Raw genomic sequence first — 21,918 nt, 5'->3', positions numbered from 1 at the left:
TAGCCACCGACTCCATCTCTCTCCCTGGCCACTGTCTGAGGCTGAACCAGACCATTCACAACCTCGAGGTCCCATTTGTCCGAGATAAGCTTCCGACCACACATCTGCTCCATCATCGAGAACGCCTACTTCCATCTCCGTAACATTGGGTTTTAGCAGCAGATGAGCCCTCCATCCATGCCTTTGTTACCTCTAGACTTGACTATTCCAATGCTCTCCTGATTGTCCTCCCATCTTCCACCCTCCACAAACTTGAGCTTATTCAAAACTCTGTTGCCCTTATCCTAACTTGCACCAAATCCAGTTCACCCATCACCCCTGTGCTCGCTGATCTATATTGGCTCCCAGTCCAGCAACACCTCAATTTTGCTTTATGCTCTTGCATAGAGCAGGTGTGGACTCGATGGGCCGAATGGCCTCCTTCCATGCTGTAACCTTTCTATGATTTTAAAATTCTCATCCTTGTTTTCAAATCCCTCCGTGGCCTCTCCCCTCCCTATCTCTGTGACCTCCTCCAGCCCTACAACCCTCCGAGATCTCTGTGCTCCTCCAATTCTGGCCTCTTGCGCATCCCTGATTTTATTTGCTCCACCATTGGTGGCTGTGCCTTCAGCTGGCTAGGCCCTAAGCTGTGGAATTCCCACCCTAAATCTTTTTGCCTCTGTACCTCCTACTTTTAAGACGGTCCAAGCTTTTGGTCACATGTCCTAATATTTTCTTATGTGGTTTGGTGTCAAATTTTGTTTGGTAATGCTCCTGGGAAGCACCTTGGGACATTTTTATTACATTAAAAGCGCTATATAAATGCAACTTGTTGTTGTTGTACATTGAATTGCAATTTCCTTTCCTTTGCCTTTAAATTATATGACAAAAACTAAATTTGGGCCATATTCTTTGTAGAGATGGGATTTTAAAGTGGTATTCTAATAGAATGAGTTGTCCTAAACATAGTTCCTACTAGAATATTGAAATGTTAACTACCAGAAGTTGGCTCCTTTCCAAAGGTTTAAAAAAAAATTGAAGTTAATATAATTTAATGCGAATGTGTTCCCGTTAATTTTCAAGTATGGGATTAATTCAACTGAACAAATAACTTGTTACTTCTATTTACAACAAAATATGCCGTAACACTAGAGAGACCCTCTGAACAAGTATTGCTTTATGGTTTATGACAATTATAAGTAAAACAATATTAAGTAACTTTCATTGTCTTTTTTAATTGCCTTTTGCTTTTGTGGTCAATAAGCCAATCCTATTATCTTTCAGTGTAACGATTGTTGTGGTTATAAAGAGCCCCTTCCTCCCACCCCTCTGAAAATTCATCACGCAAAAGCTTGAAATAAACATGGCCAGAAATTGACCAAAAATGTGAAATTGGAAGTTTTTCCTTTCTGCAAAGAAATGTACTTTTACTAACACTGTGTGATAGTAACATATGTGGGGATAAATTATAGTGCAATTCTTAGTTTTTCAGAACAGTTGGAATGATACCAGCCATCATAGTTTAGAGGATATATTAATTGATTAGACCCCTATTTTTGTGTTTGCGCCAAACTGTTTCAGGGCACAAACCAAGAGTGACTTTTTAACTTTCTGAAGGGCTGTCTTTTTTTTTAATCAATGCAAATTGTAAATGATGCATTTAATTTCTCCTCAACAAATGCATAAGTTTACTGAGCTTTATATAGCCTAATCTGATGAGATGTAGGGTTGTGTGGCTTGTACTTTTGACCCAAAAAGTAATTAAAGTGCACTTTACATCAAAATTATGTGGTTGGGAGGGGTAGGAAATGTTAGATCCATTATGCTTGATATTTTGTTTTTACTAACTAGCCTCTCGACTTTTGTCAGGTGGAATGCTACGACTATGATAATGATGGGTCACATGACCTAATAGGCACATTTGAGACCAATGTTACCGAACTTCAAGAAGCATCCCAGAACGCAGTAAGATTTTTGTCTTGATTTTGCTCCCAGTTGTTAACTGACGGTTCAGTATATGTATGATACTTCAATCTGCAGTTTTTGTATGTATACTTACAATTCATAATTACTTCAAGTATTATTCCTTTTAATAATGGTTATTAATGTATAGTATGGTCTCTTTGCATATCAAATATCATGATTCAATTTGTATACTGTAATGGTAGGTGTGATAATGTGGCCATCTCATTAGACACTGCCAGATTGTGCAGTGACAGTTGTGTGACTATTGTTTTTGTGAAGCCACAAAGAAGATTAGAATCTATATGTATCGTACTGTCACCAAAGCAGCAAATACTTGCTAAAACTTTAATTTAATAAGGAAAGTTGTTGAGTGAATTCTGCTCTTATATGTTGGAAGTGCTGGCTTCTCTTGGCACTTGCATTGGTTGCTGGTGTAATATATTGATACCTCTCATTGTCCTTCCAAAATGTGGCATTGCTCATGTGTTGTGCAATCAGACCCACTTGTAGAAATTAGTCTGGGCCTGAGGATCGATAGAAATCAGTCCACAGGCCTCCTCTACATGTTCAGAGTGAGCCGCCGGTGCTGGATGCGCCTTCACAGGCAGCTCGCCCAATGGGATAAAACAATTTAGGGGGTTGGAGCGGGCTCCGGTGGGGAGGGGGGGGATGGGCGATTACGATACCTGTGGAGTCGGGGCAGCATTTCTGCTCCTCCCAGCTCCACAAGAAGGGTGTTTTTGTTTAAATAAAATTTACCTTTTAGTTAGTAGTTGTGGGGGCCACTGATGAATCCTGAGCGAGGCAGGCCCAACACCTGCCTTGCTCAATGATAACTAATTTTGTAAAAGGGTCCTTCATAAGAAATAGGAGTAGGCCATACGGCCCCTCGAGCCTGCTCCGCCATTCAATTAATGGAATTAGGCCCCTCATTAACATAGTCAAGGGGCATCCGCCCAGGATGCTTTAAATGGGCCCTACAAATTTAGCAGTGGGACAAAGGCCTGCGCAGATTGGGTGCTGGTCGCCCCATTGCTAAATTAGTATGCTTTCTCGGGCATAAAATGGGGGCAGGCCCACCCATTTTTACCCCATAATGTCAATCCCGTGGCTACGAATATTACATTGAGTCTACAGCACAGAAACAGGCCATTCAGCTGAACTGGTCTATGCCAGCGTTTATACTCCACACAAGCCTCCTCCCTCCCTACTTCATCTAACCCAATCAGCTTACCCTTCTATTCCTTTCTCCTTCATGTGCTTATCTAGCTTCCCCTTAAATGCATCTATGCTATTTGCCTCAACTACTCCTTATAGTAGCATTCTTTGGGTAAAGAAGTCTCTCCTAAATTCCCTATTGAATTTATTAGTGACTATCTTATATTGTTGACCTCTACTTTTGGACTCCCCTACAAGTGGAAACATTTTCTCTGCATCTACCCAATCAAACCCTTTCGTTATCTTAAAAGACCTCTATTGTGTCACCCCCTCAGCCTTCTCTTCTGGAGAAAAGAGCTCCAGCCTGTTCAGTCTTTCCTGATAGATATATCCTCTCAGTTCTGGTATCATCCTGTGAATCCTTTTTGCACTTTCTCCAATGCCTCGATATTCTTTTTATAATATGGAGACCAGAACTGTGCATATTGTTACTTTATATTTTTAATTGTATAGTTGAGAAGAAAACTTTAGTTGTCTAAGTATTTTGATTCAAAAGGAGGTTCTCAGCTGTCTTCAGCTATTATGTTTAGTACTAATCATTACATTAATATCATTGGGAGACACCGCACTAAGATTCTGATATTGCTGCTTCTCTCACACAGATGGAATTTGAATGTATTAATCCAAAGAAAAAACAGAAAAAAAAGAATTACAAAAATTCAGGGATTGTGATTGTTAAATCATGTGAGGTATGTTCTGTTGGAATTCTTTTGTTTTAATAATATGCATGTTTTTAAATTTAAGAGCGCAATATTATGGGAGTATATCCTTTATGATTTTGGGAAAATGGATTAGCTGAGCTACCCATACAGTTAAATTGGTATGCATTCAATTCCCTTCCTTCCTTATCCATTGTTAAGAGTAGGTAAAGAAAAAAGAACTTGCATTTATATAGCACTTTTCACATCCTTGGTAAGTCCCAAAGCACTTCACAACCAATGAATAACTTTTTTGAAATGTAGTCACTGCTTTGTAGTCAACTGTGACTGCCAAGGTTGCACAGTGAGACGAATAACCAGTTAATTCTCTTTTTTTTTGGTGGTGCAAGTTGATGGATGAATGTCGACCATGATACCAGGAGAATTTCATTTTCTTCATTTAAAAAAAAGTACACCTAAAAAGGGCCTTGGTTTAATATCTCATTTGAAAGACAGCACCTCCAAGAATGCCGTACTCCTTCAATACAGCACTAAAGTATCAGCCTAGCTTATGTGCTCAAGTCTATAATGGAGCTAGAACCCACAAACTTTTAGCTCGGAGGCAAGAGTGCTGACAATGCAGATTATTTTCCTTCATGTGACATGCTTTCTTCATTCCAAGTACAAATATGACTTAAAACACATTTGCACTAAGGATCAAAGTCTCTTTCCTGTATCACATATTTTATATGTGCATCTAAATGAGTATGTATCTATATAACTTTTTTAAAAATTCTGTGCCTGGTCCTTGCAGTGTCAAGTTTGCATAATTCTAACTTTTTATAACCCCTTGAATTCTGAGCCTTGCACTTTAGTAACTCCCAGTTTTCATTCATTAGTAATTATGAAGGTGAAAACATAGGGAGAACTTGTAGTCTGAGGATAGGAGGGGAAACTGATCAGGGTGTTTTGACAGCAATCCCAATGAGTCAGAGGTAAAATCTCTACCTGGGAGCCATATCAACCAACAAAGTCTTTAGTTTGACCCTTGATGTGTTCTGAGTTAGCTGATCAATTGTCGTGGCTACAGTTGGCCTGGGTGACCTGTATTGGAAGTGCACAAGACACTTGGTAAATAAAGGACTAAGCTTAGCTGTGACATCCTCCATGGTAGAATAATCTGGCATTTACTGTCCAGGATCACGCAGAAATAATAACTGGGGCAAGATGCTCGACGGAAACCATTGCGTCTGTAGCCACACCGCAGTGAGAGCGGTATTACATTTAGGAGAAGATGATGAAGCAAAAGATACATTGCTCAAAATGCTTTCAGAATTTTGTTTTATCTGCCATTAAGTTTAATTTCTAATGGCCAACATAAGGGCTTAAACAAAAATAACTTCAAAAGAATTACATATTTCACAACAACACTATTATCTTTTGTGTTTTGTAATGCCTTCATTAAAACTTTTATTTGAAGACCTCAGCTTCTCCCAAAAGCTTAGGCTTGGACTTGATATTTTTGCCCAGAGATGTGACTCTGAGCTGAATTTGTTTTGTGCAGTGTGCCTCATTTCTCTGGATGCATTAGTATGTATTTTTCTTTAGCTTCGATCACTTTCATTGATTTAATTAACAGATTGTGAAAGAATATTCTTTTCTGGACTACATTATGGGTGGCTGTCAGATGAACTTTACTGTAAGTAAATTGTTTACAAATTTAAATAGCCTTCTGTAGTATCAATGGGACTTGGTCAGTTTTGACTCTTAATTGCCATGTTGGATGCCTGCAGCGTTTTTCTCTAATTGGAAAAAGATGGTTATGGACTTTTTAAGTAAGATTTAACAAAAGTGAAATGAAAACAAAAAATGCTGGAAACATTCAGCAAATCAGGCAGCATCCGTGGAGAGAGGAAGTTTCAGGTCTTAAGACCCTTTGTCAGAACCCTGTATGTTTAGTTATCAATACCTCTATTTATCTAAATATTAACCAGATATTCTGTGATGTTGCTACTTTTATAAATTGAAGGTGTTAGGTAATGTGCAACCATCCAGATCTCAACCAAGTAATTTAAGGAAACCATTGGTGTGGTAATTCTACACAACCAGTGCAAAGACCAGCCCAATTTAATATTTGCAAAGTATGCTGGCAATGTCTAGTAGTAATGGATTTGTAGTTTGGAATTTGGAAAGGATAAACCAGCCGTTTCAATTTTTTCATTTGTTTTCGGAGATAAACACTTTAGTGAAGCCCATGATTTTATAAAAAGCGAAAGGTATAGTTTATGAAATGTAATGATTAATGTCCTTGCTTGCCCTTCTGAGCAATTACAGGAAAAGGAGTATGCGTGTTAACTTCATTGGACCAAATCTTTTTTTGTTTCTTCATTCCCAGGTGGGTATCGATTTCACAGGCTCCAATGGGGATCCTCGCTCACCTGACTCTCTACATTATATAAATCCTAATGGATTTAATGAATACCTGATGGCAATCTGGTCTGTTGGAATGGTTGTTCAAGACTATGATACGTAATGTATCCCTGTTTATTGTTAATTGTATTGCTGTTATAAAGTTGAATGCTACAAATACCTGAGAAATACATAGTCATTAACAAACATGAATACTAAAAATTACACATGTTCTTTTACCTTAATAATTTGTAGTTATTAGCTCTTGTTGTGCAATATTTCCAAAAGTTACCAATGAAACATTTTTTTTTACTGGGATAAAACTTTTTTTTCCCCTGCGCTATCTATTCACACTTCTCAATCTAGGCATTCAGCCATCCAACTCACAAAAATCAGAGATACTCTCCTTGAGCTCTGCATAGCATTTTTCATTCGCACAATGCCTGCAGATTTACTATTTTCTTAGTCTATACTGCAATTTCTGTGATCATGTGAAATAGAATATATGTGCCATCAACTGAAAAACACAGATGTAATTAGAGAATGAAGTTGCCAATGTGTCAGCATATCAAATGTTGGCATGTGGCGAGACTTTCTCAGAGATAGTCTTATACCTCTGGCTTTGTGAGGGCTGTAGTAAATTGCAAGAACATCTACACCATACTTGGGTCTTTACAGACACAAGCATTTTTTAAGTTGCTTTTTATAACCCAACTATAAAAAGCAACTTAAAAAATTGGGCTATAAAAAGCAAGTTTTAAAAGAACAACAATAGTCTTTATTTACAATTTTTTTAAAAGTAAAAATCTACCTTCCTTTAAATGTTTATCTGGCTCACTTTATCACAAGTACAAATTTCTGCATTGTTTTTTTTAAAAAAAGAAAGAAACCCAGTAATTTCATCCAGGTTTGCTCTGAAGATTCATTAACCTCAGAATCTGCCTAAATTAGAAGTAAGTGCTCTCTGGGAAGCACAGGGATTAGACTTTGTGGCCTTAAGGTTATACACAGCTGGATCTTAGCAACAGAATAATACATTGTGTTATGTTGTTTTTCAAAAAAAATCCTCTAACTTGCTTTGCATAATGCCATGGGATATCTGCCAGTTATATTAAATACAAACACAATGCATGCCCTTCTTGTGTCAAAAAATTGTTTTCCACCTCAAATTCTAAGCTATTGCTATTTCTGCAGACGTGTGCGCTCTTCCATTTCTGGTTAGTTTTCCACACTAGATGATGCTGATCACTGGAGCTATGATGCCAATTTTCAGTTCCACAAACAAACTTAACTGGTTGGAGGTGAAAATTCCTGCCAATCAGAGCAAAGTGATGTAATTTTGCTTTCTTGCTGCAGTATGCCTGACAGTTATTCAGCATCAAGAAAAAGCATGCCTGAAATTCAGAAAAAATCCTGAGGCAACCGAGACAGTGAATTGCAAATTCCATTTAACGCCCCTCCTCTCCCTGCCCCCCCCCTCCCCCCGCCACCAAAATTGGATGTCACAGATGATCCTGGACACTTGCGAGGCATACAGTTACTTACTGGAGGCACACTGAATGGATACACAACCTGCTACTACTAGGCCTCAACTTTACACTTGCTACTAGAAAGTGCACAAAAGTCTGCTGGAATTATTTATTTTTTTCCTTCCCTTCTCCCAGTCTAGCCTCCACTGGAGATTACCTACAAGGACATCACTGGAATTGTAAATTTATAGTATTGAGAGTTGCACCTCTATAGCACCACCGCTCACTATACCACTTCCAACATCTTTTGTGAAGCAGTTCCAGAGATGTTCTATGAATAACTTGTATTTTTACTATACAAGTGAAAAATCATAGTGTAGAAAATAAACTAGGAAATATTTTTGTTTAATCTCCTATCAGATGTCTGATTCACGTGATACCACTTACTTCTTTACAGAGACAAGTTGTACCCGGTGTTGGGATTTGGTGCACAGATACCTCCTAACTGGCAGGTGAATATAGATTAGTTACAAGAAAGATATTTTTTTTACATATACATTGGTGTTCAAATCATCATATGCAACATCTTTTTCTCCTTTTAGGTGTCTCATGAATTTCCAATTAACTTCAACCCTGACAACCCATTCTGTGCAGGTATGGAATTGTGTAAAAAAATGTACGATACTGGGTTGAAAATAGTCTCTCTGGATTTTGGGAACAGTGGAAATGCATAATAAGAAACAACTTTGATCCTGACATAGCAAATTTATACATTGTGTCATGGATTCGACTACCAAGATTACAGTATCAACCTTCTCTATTTTCTACCTGGACTTCACTGAATTGACAAGTTGCTAATCTCAACTGAGTGATGCTGAGCCAATGAGAGGGAAATTATCCTCTGTATTTCTATAACACAATAAACACTAAACTGGATTTACGAAGTATTTGTATCATATCATAGTATGCTACAGCACAGAAGAAGGCTATTCAGCCCACCTTGCTGGCTCCTTGAAAGAACTATCCAATTAGTCCCAGTCCCCTGCTCTTTCCCCATAGCCCTGTAAATTTTTTCCTTTCAAGCATTTATCCAATTTCCTTCTAAATGTTACTATTGAATCTGCTTCTACCGCCCTTTCGGGCAGTGCATTCCCGATCATAACAACTCGCTGTTTTTTTTTAAATGTTTCCTCATCGCCTCTGGTTCTTTTACCAATCACCTTAAATCTGTATCCTCTGGTTATTGACCCTTCTGCCACTGGAAACAGTTTCTCCTTATTTACTCTATCAAAACCCCTCATGATTTTGAACACCTCCATCAATTCTTCTCTTAACCTCCTCTGCTATAAGGAGAACAACCCCAACTTCTCCAGTCTCTCCACATAACTGAAGTCCCTCATCCCTGGTACCATTCTAGTAAATCTCTTCTACACCCTCTCTAAGTCCATGACATCCTTCCTAAAGTGTGGTGCCCAGAGTTGAACACAATATGCCAGCTGAGGCCTAACCAGTGTTTTATAAAGGTTTAGCATAACTTCCTTGCTTTTGTACTCTTGCCTCTATTAATAAAGCCAAGGATCCCATATGCTTTTTTAACAGCCATCTCAACTTGTCCTGCCATCTTCAAAGATTTGTGTACATATATCCCCAGGTCTCTCTGTTCCTGCACTTCCTTTAAAATTGTACCATTTAGTTTATATTGTCTCTCTTCCTACTAAAATGTATCATTTCACACTTCTGTGTTAAATTTCATCTGCCATGTGTCTACCCATTTCATCAGTCTCTGTGTCCTCCTGAAGTCTGTTCCTGTCCTCCACCATTGTTTACTACATTTGGGTTTCGTGTCATCTGCAAACTTTGAAATTATACCCTGTATACCCAAGTCCAGGTCATTAATATATATTAAAAAGAGCAGTAGTCCTAATATTGACCTCTGGGGAATACCACTATACACTTCCCTCCAATCTGAAAAACAACTGTTCCCTACTGCTTTCTGTCCCCTAGCCAATTTTGTATCCACGCTGCCACTGTCCCTTTAATTTTGCTAACAAGTCTATTAAGTGGTACTTCATCAAATGCCTTTTTAAAGTCCATATACTCAACATCAACGGCACTACCCTCATCAACCCTCTCTATTACTTTATCAAAGAACTCAATCAAGTTAGTCAAACACTATTTTTCTTTAACAAATCCATGCTGACTTTTATTTATTAGCCTCTACTTTTCCAAGTGCCAATTCATTTTGTCCCAGATTACTGTCTCTAAGTTTCCCCTCCACTGATGTTGGGCTGACTGGCCTGTAATTGCTGAGTTTATTCCTCTCCCCTTTTTTGAACCAGAGTTTCAAATGAGGTAAGAATATCCTGTCAAAGTCTAGACTTTTGCCTTGAACTATAAACTTAAAGAAGGCCTTGAAAGACACGAGACATTTCAATGACTATTTATGTAATCATGTGATTGTTAAATATGTAACTTTTTTTTGTTGTTTTGCTGAAAATGTTCTTTTGGAAAGTAGAATAACAGAAACAGACTCCTGTCAATTTAGTAAGCCATTTCAGTTACTAATGTTTCTGTTCAACCCTTGCACAATGCTACATTACCAGATATTAAGCGTATAAAGACACATTATGGTTTGTAGAGAATAAGAGCTCACTCAAGGGAGTGGTCTTTTAGCACTGAATACAGGAGAAATATCTTGAGCAAAGCCTAAAAATATTACCATGCCATGTCTTCAATAAATATCTATTACCAATTTGTGTTTGTTAGGGGTACAAGGAATTGTGGATGCCTACTGCAGGTGCCTTCCTCAAGTCCGACTATATGGACCAACAAACTTCTCTCCCATAATAAACCACATGGCAACATTTGCAGCTGCAGCAACACAGCAACCGACCGCTTCGGTGAGTATAAAGAAAAGCCACAGATACTAAAAATATGAAATAAAACTGAAAATGCTGGACAAGTCAGTCAATGTCTGGGGGAAAAAAAAGTTAATGTTTGGGGTGGGATTCTTTTATCAGCTTTGTACATGCAGCATTTTCTAGCTACAGTAAGAATCTTTGTATGTTTGTGAACGTTTAGTTTTTGTCACTGATACTACAGCAGAAAGATTTTTTTTTGGAGTTCTGATACTCAGACCTGATTCTAGCAGAATCGGTTCATTTTTTGCAACCAACTGATCCATATTGATATCATTATAATTACTTTTAGGATAAAATCATAGAAAGTTACAGCACAGAAGGAGGCCATTCGGCCCATCATGTCCGTGCCGGCCAAGAAAGAGCTATCCAGCTTAATCCCACTTTCCAGCACTTGGTCTGTAGCCCTGTAAGTTATGGCACTCTATTGCTGGAATATGGGATTAGAGTAGACAGGGCTGATGGCCGGCGCGGACACGATGGGCCGAAGGGCCTCTATCCATGCTGTATAACTCTATGACTCTAAGTGCTCATCCAAGTACTTTTTAAATGAGTTGAGGGTTTCTACCTCTACCACCCTTTCAGGCAGTGAGTTCCACCTTCTGGGAGAAAAAATTTCTCCTCCAGTCCCTTCTACTAATTACTTTAACTCTATGCCCCCGGTCGCTGACCTCTTTGCCAAGGGAAATAGGTCCTCCCTAAGCACTCTGTCTAGTTCTGTCATAATTTTATATACCTCAATTAAATCTCCCCTCAGCCTCCTTTGTTTCAAAGAAAACAACCCCAGCCTATCCAATCTTTTCTCATAGCTAAAATTCTCCAGCCCTGGCAACATCCTCGTAAATCTCCTCTGTACCCTCTCTAGTGCAATCACATCTTTCCTGTAATGTGGTGACCAGAACTGCACGCAGTACTCAAGCTGTGGCCTAATGTTTTATTCAGTTCCAGCATAACATCCCTGCTCTTATTCTATGCCTCGGTCAATAAAGGAAAGTATTCCATATACCTTTTTAACCATCTTATCTACTTGTCCTGCTACCTTCAGGGATCTGTGGACATTCACTCCAAGGTCCGTTTGTTCCTCTACACCTCAGTATCCTCCCATTTATTGTGTATTATCTTGCCTTTTTTGCCCTCCCCAAATGCATTACCTCACATTTCTCTGGATTGAATTCCATTTGCCACTTTTTTGTCCACTTGACCAGTCCATTAATACCTTCCTGCAGTCTACAGCTTTCCTCCTCATTGGGCCAACCACATGGCCAATTTTTGTATCATTCTTGATCAAGCCCCCCACATTCAAGTCCATATCATTAATATATACCACAAAAAGCAAGGGACCTAGTACTGAGCCTTGCGGGACCCCACTGGAAACAGCCTTCCAGTCACAAAAACACCTATCAACAATTATTCTTTGGCTCACTGGCAGGAAGTAATTTTGGATCCAACTAGCCACTTTCCCTTGGATCCCATGGGCTTTTACTTTTTTGATACTTTTTAAGGATAGGTAAGACTTAGTGGAATAAAGGTTAAAAAATATGTACGATTCCTACTAATTTGTTTTAGTATGAAACATTTGCATTTGTTTAAATTATCTCCATAATATAGTATTTTTGAAAGATCCTCTTGTATATGTATGTCTTCTGTGTGTGCGTGCGTATGTGTATATGGGTTAGGGAGGAGCAGGATTAGTATGAATCTGGTGAATGGGTTTTATTGACAGCATATCAAGCTGCATCTTCTAGGGTGAAACATTAGGCAGATCAATATAGAATGGATGTGTAACTGTGGTAATTTTTTTCCCATAATTATGATATTTCTCATTTTCTGACTGGCAAATTGTGATTAAATATTGTGGGACAACTGTAGGATAGATAGCCTAACAGGATGAGCAGATAGGTGGCAGAGGCAGTTCAATGTAGAAAAATGTGAAGTAATAGATTTTGGAAATAAGAATTCACCTTTTTTAGATGGTAAGATTTTAAATGGTATATAGGAGCAGAGGGACTTTGTGTAGATATACAGCTCATTAAAGTTGGCAGCACAAGTAGATACGGCCATATAAAGGGAAACCCAATCCTTGGTTTTGTATTTAGAGGCACAGCATACAGTAACAAGGAGATATTGTTAAACTTATACAATACCTCAATTAAATCACAGCTACAATATTGCATACAGTTTTGGGCACTCCAACCCAGAGTGATGTGATCAAAGATTCCTCTGTCAGCCTAGAAGAGTCGTATGTATAAAATGAGTTTGGACCGTTCTAATGCAGTTGCTGATGGGCATAAGGGCTCAACACTTCCCAATTTGTCAATCTCATTTAGAGGCCACAAGATGGTTGTTGTGGCAGTGGAAAATATTACGCTAGTGGAATAGGGAGTTTAAATTTACAACATCTCTGCTCAGTCTGCTTTTTAGATAGAATATCTGGCCATAAAGTCAATGCTTTCTCCTAGACATGATTCAAATTCTCTTGGTGTATATCTGATCATTATGTTTGCACATGGAAAACGTACAATAACAGATTGACCACAAAAGTTTGTTATAAATTTATTTAATTTCAATTGTAAACTGTAATAGTAATGGTGCGATAAGATATAATTCAATCATATGGAGATAAACAGTATTTTGTATTTAGATAAACTGAGTTTGAACCAGGAATATATACACATAGGACAGAAAATTCACCTGTTGATTATTACTCAATAAACTTGTGAATTATCTCAATCATTAATGATTCACTGTAGATATAATTATATCAAACTTCATATTGACATTTATCATGTCACCTCTTGCTGGCAAATAAAAACAAATGAATGAAATGCTGCTATGAGCTCTGCAGTATATAATACATGGGCTTCGGTTTCAAGTTTTATTTCTTCCAGGAGTCCAGATGCCAGTTATAAACCACCGAGTTTCCTTTTTCGCAATTTTTTCCTTCCCTTTTTCTGTTTCTGTCTCTTGAAGGCACAGACTAATATAAGGTATGGTTTTACAAGTACTGGCAGCCCTCTGGCACCTCATTCCATGTAGTTATTCATTTGCTAGCAAGAGGTGACAGGATAAATGTCAAGGTGAAGTTTAATATGCCACCTGATTTCCACCAGAAGTAACGATGGGTGTATCATATCTCTGCCCAAATACGGGGAAGCCTATTATCATGAAATATAAATGATAGGATGATACCATAGGATGCATTTCCTATCATTTGCGCCTTAGCAGCGCTGGGTGTAAGGAATGCCAGTGCACCTGTGATCAGCATTGCCAAGATGCAAGTGATGTCATCCTGTCTTTTGTGTCTTCTAATACGTCTGCCCATACTTGGGCAATGTATTGTTCATCCTGCACCACTTCCAGTGGAAAATCCCAGCAGTGGCATCATAACTTCTCACCTGGCATAACTGAAGAGGAGAACCCCCATGAATTTTTGTTTGATGTCAGAATGCCTCAATGTGATAGCTGCATGCTTTTGAAAATAAAAATCTACCAGTTATTTTGTATATATTCAATGTGTGTTTGGTCATTGCAAAGTAACACATAATATTTAAACACAGCACTAATGTGACCTTGTCTTATGTAATTTTATCTTTTTGATTTGTGAATTTTTTTTAAAAAACAGCAATATTTCATCCTACTGATCATCACAGATGGAGTGATAACCGATTTAGATAATACAAGACAGGCCATTGTTAATGCTTCTAAGTTGCCAATGTCCATCATCATTATTGGTGTTGGTGGTGCAGATTTTAGTGCCATGGAATTTCTGGATGGTGATGATGGTGTTCTGAGATCACCCAGCGGAGAAGTAGCTATCCGTGATATTGTCCAGTTTGTGCCTTTTAGGAAGTTTCAAAATGTAAGTATTTTATGGTTATAGTATATTATTTTGAGGCCTATTTCATAGGTTTATATTAACATAGTCATGATAATACTGAATTGTGGGAAATAAATTACTTAAATTAAATGTTGAGGTGCAAACCACTTATAGTAAGTCTTTTGCATCATTGTTCATACAGATAAAATATGATCCTTTTAAATTGTACATGTCTTGATTAATATGGCACTTGAGTATTTAATAGAACTCTCGGAGATTTTATGCCATAAAAGAAGTCCTGCATACTATTTGAATAATTGGGTACTTGAACCTAATGATGCACCATAGAAACTGGATTTGTTTAACCCAGTCGTCCAGCATTGTCCCTTATTTGTCTAGCTTTATGAAAAGAAATACCAGACAAGAGAGCAAAAGTATATTTTTTTTGCAATATAGTAGAAGAAACACAAAGTATGGAAAATATTCTATGGTGACCAACTCGATGTAACCTTCTTGCAATGGGCCCTACGGTCCCTCCAATTGATTCTTAAATCATTCCAAGGTATTAATTTCCACTACTCTTATTTGGGAGTCCATTCCATTTGATCTCACTCAGTGTGGAGAACCTCCTGATATCAGTCCTAAATTTTCTTTTTACTAGTTTGAACCTTGTCCTGCTCTTGAAGTTTAATTTATGGTAATTTTCCAGATTTGCTTTTTCCATAAAATTTACTGCTTTGATTACCTCTGAGATCACCACTCAGATGCCTCCTTTCAAAAAGTTTGTCTTTCTGATCTTTAACACTAGGGATCAGTCTTCTGGCACTTATCTGGACTGCCTCCAACATGTTATTGTCTCCTTTGTATCTGGTGCTAGTCACTGAAAGGCATTCAAGATGCAGTCTGGCCAGAGCACTATGTAGTCTGATCATGATTTCCTCTAACTTGTATTCTACTGTTTTGACTATGTAATTCAACATTCAACTGGTGGTTCAGTACTGAGGGAGTGCTGTACTGTTGGACGTGCCGTCTTTTGGATAAGACCTTAAACCAAGGCGCTGTCTGCCCCTTCAGGTGGATGTAAAAGATCCCACAGCACTATTTCAAGAAGAGCTGAGGAGTTCTCCCAATGTCCTGGCCAACATTTATCCCTCAACCAGCATCTAAAAGAGATGATCTAGTCGATCATTTCATTGCTACTTGTGGGAGCTTGCTGTGTGTAAATTGGCTGCTGTGTTTCATACATTATAACAGTGACTACACTTCAAAAGTACTTCATTGGTTTTTAAAGCGATTTTGGATGTCCTGAGGTCATGAAAGATGCTATATAAATGCACGTCTTTTCATTTGCTGCTATGCATTTGTTGCGCCTGCTAAGACTAAGGTCTTTTTCAACTTTAATTATTTGAACAAGGGGTATGTGTAACACCCTTTTTTTTTCCTTGCTATGTGCAGTACTTTATACTTTTCCATGTTAAATTTGATCTAGCATCTGCTCACCTACATATTTTGTCCAATTAATTCTATAATTTTTGGATTGCCTCCTAAGAACATAAGAAATAGGAGCAGGAGTAGGCCATACAGCCCCTCGAGCCTGCTCCTCCATTCAGTCAGATCATGGCTGATCTTCAACCTCAACTCCACTTTCCCACCTGATCCACATATCCCTTGATTGCCCTAGAGTCCAAAAATCTATCTGTCTTCAATATACTCAACGACTCCGCATCCACAGCCCTCTGGAGTAGAGAATTCCAAAGATTCACAACCCTCTGAGTGAAGAAATTCCTTCTGATCTCAGTCTTAAATGGCCGACCCCTTATCCTGCAACTATGCCCTCTAGTTCTATACTCTCCAGCCAGGGGAAACAACATCTACCCTGCCAAGCCCCCTCAGAATCTTATGTTTCAATAAGATCACCTCTCATTCTTCTAAACGCCAGAGAGTTTAGGCCCATTCTACCCAATCTCTCCTCATATGACAACCCTCTCATCCCAGGAATTAATCTATTCAACCTTCGTTGCACCGCCTCTAAGGCAAGTATATCCTTCCTCAGGTAAGGAGACCAAACCTGCATGCAGTACTCCAGGTGAGGTCTCACCAAAGCCCTGTACAATTGAGGTAAGACTTCCTTACTCTTGTACTCCACCCCCTTGCAATAAAGGCCAACATGCCATTTGCTTTCCTAATTGCCTGCTGTACCTGCAAGCTAACTTTTTGTGTTTCTTGTACCAGGACACCCAAGTCTCTCTGGACACCAACATTTAATAGTTTCTCACCATTCAAAAAAATTCTGTTTTTCTATTCTTCCTATCAAAATGAATAACCACACATTTCCCCACATTATACTCCATCTGCCACCTTCTTGCCCACTCACTTAACCTGTCTATACCCTTTGCATATTCTTTGTATCCAACTCTCAGCTTACTTTCCCATCCAGCTTTGTATCGTCAGCAAACTTGGATACATTACACTCTGTCCCTTCATCCAAGTCATTAATATAGATTGTAAATAGCTGAGGCCCAAGCACCGATCCTTGCGGTATCCCACTAGTTGCAGCCTGCCAACTCTCTGTTTTCTGTCCATTAACCAATCCTCTATCCATGCTAATATGTTACCCCCAATCCCATGAATCCTTATCTTGCATAACAATCTTTTATGTGGCACCTTATTGAATGCCTTTTGAAAATCCAAATATACTACATCCACTGGTTCCCCTTTATCTACCCTGCTAGCCACATACTCAAAAAAAAAAAAAACTCCAGTAGATTTGTCAAAGTCTATTTCCCTTTCATAAAACCATGTTGACTCTACCTAATCATATTATGATGTTCTAAGTGCCCTGTTACCACTTCCTTAATAATGGATTCCAGCATTTTCCCAACAACTGATATCAGGCTAACTGGCCTGTAGTTCCCTCCTTTCTCGAATAGCGGGGTTACATTTGCTACCTACCAATCCGCTGGGACCGTTCCTAGGGAATTTTGGAAGATCATAACCAATGCATCCACTATCTCTGCAGCCACCTCTTTTAGAACCGTCTGATGTCTTCTACTGTGAAGACAGATACAAAATATTTGTTTAATGCTTCTGCCATTTCCTTATTCCCCATTATAATTTCTCCTGTCTCAGCCTCTAGGGGACCAACATTTACTTTTGCTACACTCTTCCTTTTTACATACTTGTAGAAGCTCTTACAATCCATTTTTATATTTCTTGCTAGGTTACTTTCATACACTCTTTTCTCCCTTTTTTATCAATTTTTTTGGTCGTCCTTTCCTGGTTTCTAAAACTGTCCCAATCCTCATGCTTACTACTCTTGGCAGCATTATAGGCCTCTTCTTTTAATCTCTAACTATCCTTAACTTGTTTAGTTAGCCACAGATGGATCACTTTTTCCGTGGAGTTTTTATTTCTCAATGGAATGTATATTTGTTGAGAATATTGAAATATTTCTTTAAATGTTTGCCATTGCTTTTCAACCGTCACACCCTTTAATTTAATTTCCCAATCTACCTTTGACATCTCGCCCCTCATACCTAATGTAATTGGCTTTATTTAAGTTGAGGACTCTAGTTTCGGTCTTAAATACGTCACACTCAAACTCAATGTGAACTCTCCTCCAATTTCATTGCCCCTCCTAGTTTGGTATTATCTGCAAATTTGACCAGTTAGCATTGGGTTTCTGAATCTGGGTCATTGCTATAAATTAGAAAATGTAGCGGTCTCAAAGGTGCAGTGTAGATTCACTGGGATAATGGATTACAGTTATGGAAAGACTCAAAATTAGGGCTTTATGTTTTATATAGAATTGAGATGATTAAGTGGTGACTTGATAGTGGTCTTCAAGATTATGAAGGGTTGTAATATGGTTAATAATAAATTGCTTCCACTAGTTGGCGAAACAATAATAATAGGGCACAAATTTAAGATAATCAAAAGAATTGAAGGTGATATCTTTTTTAAAAAAAAAATCTTTACACTCAATGTTTAAAGTATGGAATTCTCTGTCACAAACTGTTGTTGAAGTAGAGTCTATTAGTACTTTCAAAAGAAAATAGTTGCTTTAAAAAGAGGAATATTAAAGGGTATGGCTAGCAAGAATGTAAGTGGGGTAAGCTCCACGAACTGTTCTACACCCACTTCTTATAGCTCTGCAGTCCCAATATTCATTCTCCTCTATCAGCTTTAAGTGAAGACCATTACAGCTTCTATCGAAGGAGGTTTAACTGCACAGCTATCCTGTACTACCAGGACCATATTCCAACAACAACTTGCTTTTATATAGTGCCTTAAAGTAGTAAAACCTCCCAAGGTGCTTCGAAGGAGTGCTGTCGGACAAAATTTGACATCGAGCCACATGAGATATTAGGACAGGTGTCCAAAAGCTTGATCAAAGAGGTAGGTTTTAAGGAGCGTCTTAAAGGAGGAGAGAGATTTAGGGAGGGAATTCCAGAGCTTAGGGCCAAGACAGCTGAAGGCAAGGTCGCCAATGGTGGGGCGAAGGAATTCGGAGATGCACAAGAGGCCAGAATTGGAGAAACGGAGTTATCTGGAGGTTACAGAGATAGGGAGGGGCGAGGTCATGGAAAGATTTGGACATGAGGATGAGAATTTTAAGTTTGATGAGTTGCTGGACCAGGAGCCAATGTAGGTTGGTGAGCACAGGGATAATGGTTGAACGATACCTGGTGCGGGTTAGGATACGGGCAGCAGAGTTTTGGACGAGCTCAAGCTTACGGAGGGTGTTTTCCAAGGTGAAAAACCAATGCACAAAGGTGTTAATTAGATCATCGGCCATATCTTTATCCTCATTTTCATCCTCGTCACCCTCTGAGTGAAGAAAAGAGGATAGTGAACATGTGGAATTCTTTACCATAGAAGGCAGTGGAGGCCAAGTCATTAGATGTATTCAAGAAGGAGATAGATATATTTCTTATTGCTAAAGGGATCAAGGGATATGGGGAAAAAGTGGGACCAGGGTACTGAGTTTGACGATCAGCCATGATCATTCTGAATGGCGGAGCAAGCCTACTCTTGCTCCTATTTTCTATGTTTCCATGTTTCTGTATTTCTCATACCTAACCTGCCCAGGTAAATCCTTTTAAAGGACCAATGCAGTCTTTCAATTGTTTTCTAATTCCTAACACCTATCCAAAACAATGCTGACACTGGATGCTAAAAGGAGAGAAAAAAGCTGCATTTCCAATCATAAACATCACTATCTGCCAATTGTGTGATGAAGGTATGTGTTTAAATTGCACTTTTTTTTACAGGTATCCAGGAGGATTTAAATCCAATTAAAACTTGTTGCATGCTGGAGTCAATATTTCCTTTTTGTTTAATTGCAAATTGAGAGATTTACAGTTGTTTTCTCCCCATTGTAAATAGTGCACATCTGATGTGGGTGGGAGAGAATTTAATTGGTTGAGTTAATTTTATAAATACTTGATTCATGTGTCAATTTAATTAAAATTAATTATGACATTTTAGGGTAACTTCAAAATTTGCCCAGATCTGTTTACCATCATGTACTTTAATTTGAAAAGAAAATTTGTGTGGGTTTTCTCTTTCTACAGGCCCCCAAAGAAGCTCTTGCACAAAGTGTACTGGCTGAAGTGCCTCAACAAGTAGTGTGCTACTTCAACACACGTAAAATAAGTCCTCCAAATGAGCAAAAAAGTCCTCCAGCTGAGCAAAAAAGTCCTCCAAATGAGCAAAAAATTCCTCCAGCTGAGCAAAATCTTGAAGAGCTTCTGGATTTCTAGACGAAGGGCAATAATAGTCTTTCAACCTTACATTTGTGTCTAAGTGCACTAGTTCGGGCTTTGTAAATGTATTGGTGAAACAGCTACATATGGTTAGTCTATTTTAAAGGAGAAGGTTAATGAAGTTGTTCTTCCCCCACCCCCCCCCCACCCCCACCCCCACCACCTTTTGTGTAACTTAAAGAATTCTTTTCCATTAAAGGCTTGCAATGTGGGGTATCTTTCCACAATAAGTTGCTCTGTTGATCTATTCTGATGATTTAGGCTATGGGTGTGTCTGCCTGCATATGATTCCATTGCTTTACACAAAAACATAAAGGTGTTTGTATTGGGAAATGCCAGCTCAGTAATTTTTTCTTGCTCAGCTGCATGTTGTGGCGCTGAATTGTACAGACCAGCCAAGTTAGTTGGTCTCCATTAATCTCAGCATCCCCAGGCTAGAGAGGGGACCATTCAGTCCGAGTTCCTGCTCTTGAGTGCTGTAAGCATGGGTAGATACTGTGTGAAGCTGGGAGCAGCCCAGCTCTGATGGTTGATTAGCACATCAACATTAATATTTTAAAAATCTTGCACATGAAAAGTAGCCAATTGGATGAGACACTGGAGGGCTGTTAGTTCCTGTGGAATTGTACAAATGCTCTGTGAATTCAAGAAAGGAGGAGCATTGGAAGGAAATAAAAAATCTTTTCCATGCTGGCTCCACATGACCATTTCTAGGTCACTGTATGGAGCTGATTCAGGGCACACCAGTAATCTACATCACTGGAACAGCTCTCTGTGTGCAGACATGGAGGAGAGAAGAGAAGCAGAAAGAAAATTAAAACACTTTTCTCCTAAAAAGTTAGCATTCCACTTATTTTCCATTAAACATAATAGTTCTTTATTGAATTACTCATCTGGACACCCTCTCTTTGCTCCTCCCTCCCTCCCCCAGGGATATGCTTCACCTCTAAACTTTATTGTTAAATGTTTATCAATTTATGTCATACCATGCTTACTTATTTTGAAACAATATATGACTCTATATTCAAAATGGATTATGCAGTGATGAATTCAGTTTGTATTTTTTTTCTTTTTGTTTAGCTTTGTAGAAGATTACTTCTAATTAAACTTTTTTTCACTTAGTATGCTTAGCATTTTTTACAGTGTTCTATTTTGATTTATTTTGCACTTTTTCAAATTTTGGCCAAATATGTATTCAGTATAAGTATCAGATTGTAATATTGAATTGGAAATGATTTATATAGTGTGCTTTTAACATAGCACCATACAGTACATTGTATTAACAGGATTAATTATTTTGCCAAAAATCATCTAAGTTGTTAGGGTTGTTTCAGAAAATATTTGCCACTGAGAATTCACAAACCATGTAATACACACTGCTTGTTGCACTTTCTGTAATAAAGAAACCATGAAAACATCACTTTTCATATGCTGTTTGTTTTAGGGATGAACTTGTCTAGCAGCTCCAACATGGACCCCCCCCCCCCTTGCAAATCCCGATCACTCTGAGCCACACTTTTCCATTTTGAGAACCTTACCGTTACCCATACCTTTTGGGTTCTGCCCTCCAACTATCTCTATCCATGTGCTTACATACCCCTTAATTTCACAAACCACAATCTTTACATTAAGTTATGTGATACATTATCACATGCTTTTTGAAAATTCCTAAAAATCAAATCCACTGCATTTCCTTTATCGTTATTTTTTTTCAAAGTATTCTATCAGATTGGT

General features: G+C 38.4%; 1 protein-coding gene across 3 annotated transcripts in view; it reads left to right on the top strand.

The window, feature by feature from the left end:
• The window catches only part of LOC137313382 (copine-3-like), a 48,105-nt gene extending 26,504 nt beyond the window's left edge, over window positions 1–21,601 (top strand). For all 3 annotated transcript variants that reach the window (XM_067979520.1, XM_067979517.1, XM_067979519.1), the window contains 9 exons: window positions 1,852–1,947; window positions 3,768–3,854; window positions 5,443–5,502; window positions 6,199–6,332; window positions 8,139–8,193; window positions 8,284–8,335; window positions 10,448–10,581; window positions 14,222–14,458; window positions 19,993–21,601. In XM_067979520.1, the coding sequence (XP_067835621.1) occupies window positions 1,852–1,947; window positions 3,768–3,854; window positions 5,443–5,502; window positions 6,199–6,332; window positions 8,139–8,193; window positions 8,284–8,335; window positions 10,448–10,581; window positions 14,222–14,458; window positions 19,993–20,181 (1,044 nt within the window). In that variant the 3' untranslated portion in view covers window positions 20,182–21,601. The remainder of the gene's footprint in view (window positions 1–1,851; window positions 1,948–3,767; window positions 3,855–5,442; window positions 5,503–6,198; window positions 6,333–8,138; window positions 8,194–8,283; window positions 8,336–10,447; window positions 10,582–14,221; window positions 14,459–19,992) is intronic.
• Window positions 21,602–21,918: the final 317 nt, after the last annotated feature.

The sequence above is a fragment of the Heptranchias perlo genome, chromosome 3 (genome assembly GCF_035084215.1).
Source record: "Heptranchias perlo isolate sHepPer1 chromosome 3, sHepPer1.hap1, whole genome shotgun sequence".
NCBI classification, from domain to species: domain Eukaryota; kingdom Metazoa; phylum Chordata; class Chondrichthyes; order Hexanchiformes; family Hexanchidae; genus Heptranchias; species Heptranchias perlo.
The sequence above is the reverse complement of the archived record's forward strand: the minus strand, read 5'-3'. Positions and strand labels throughout refer to the sequence as shown.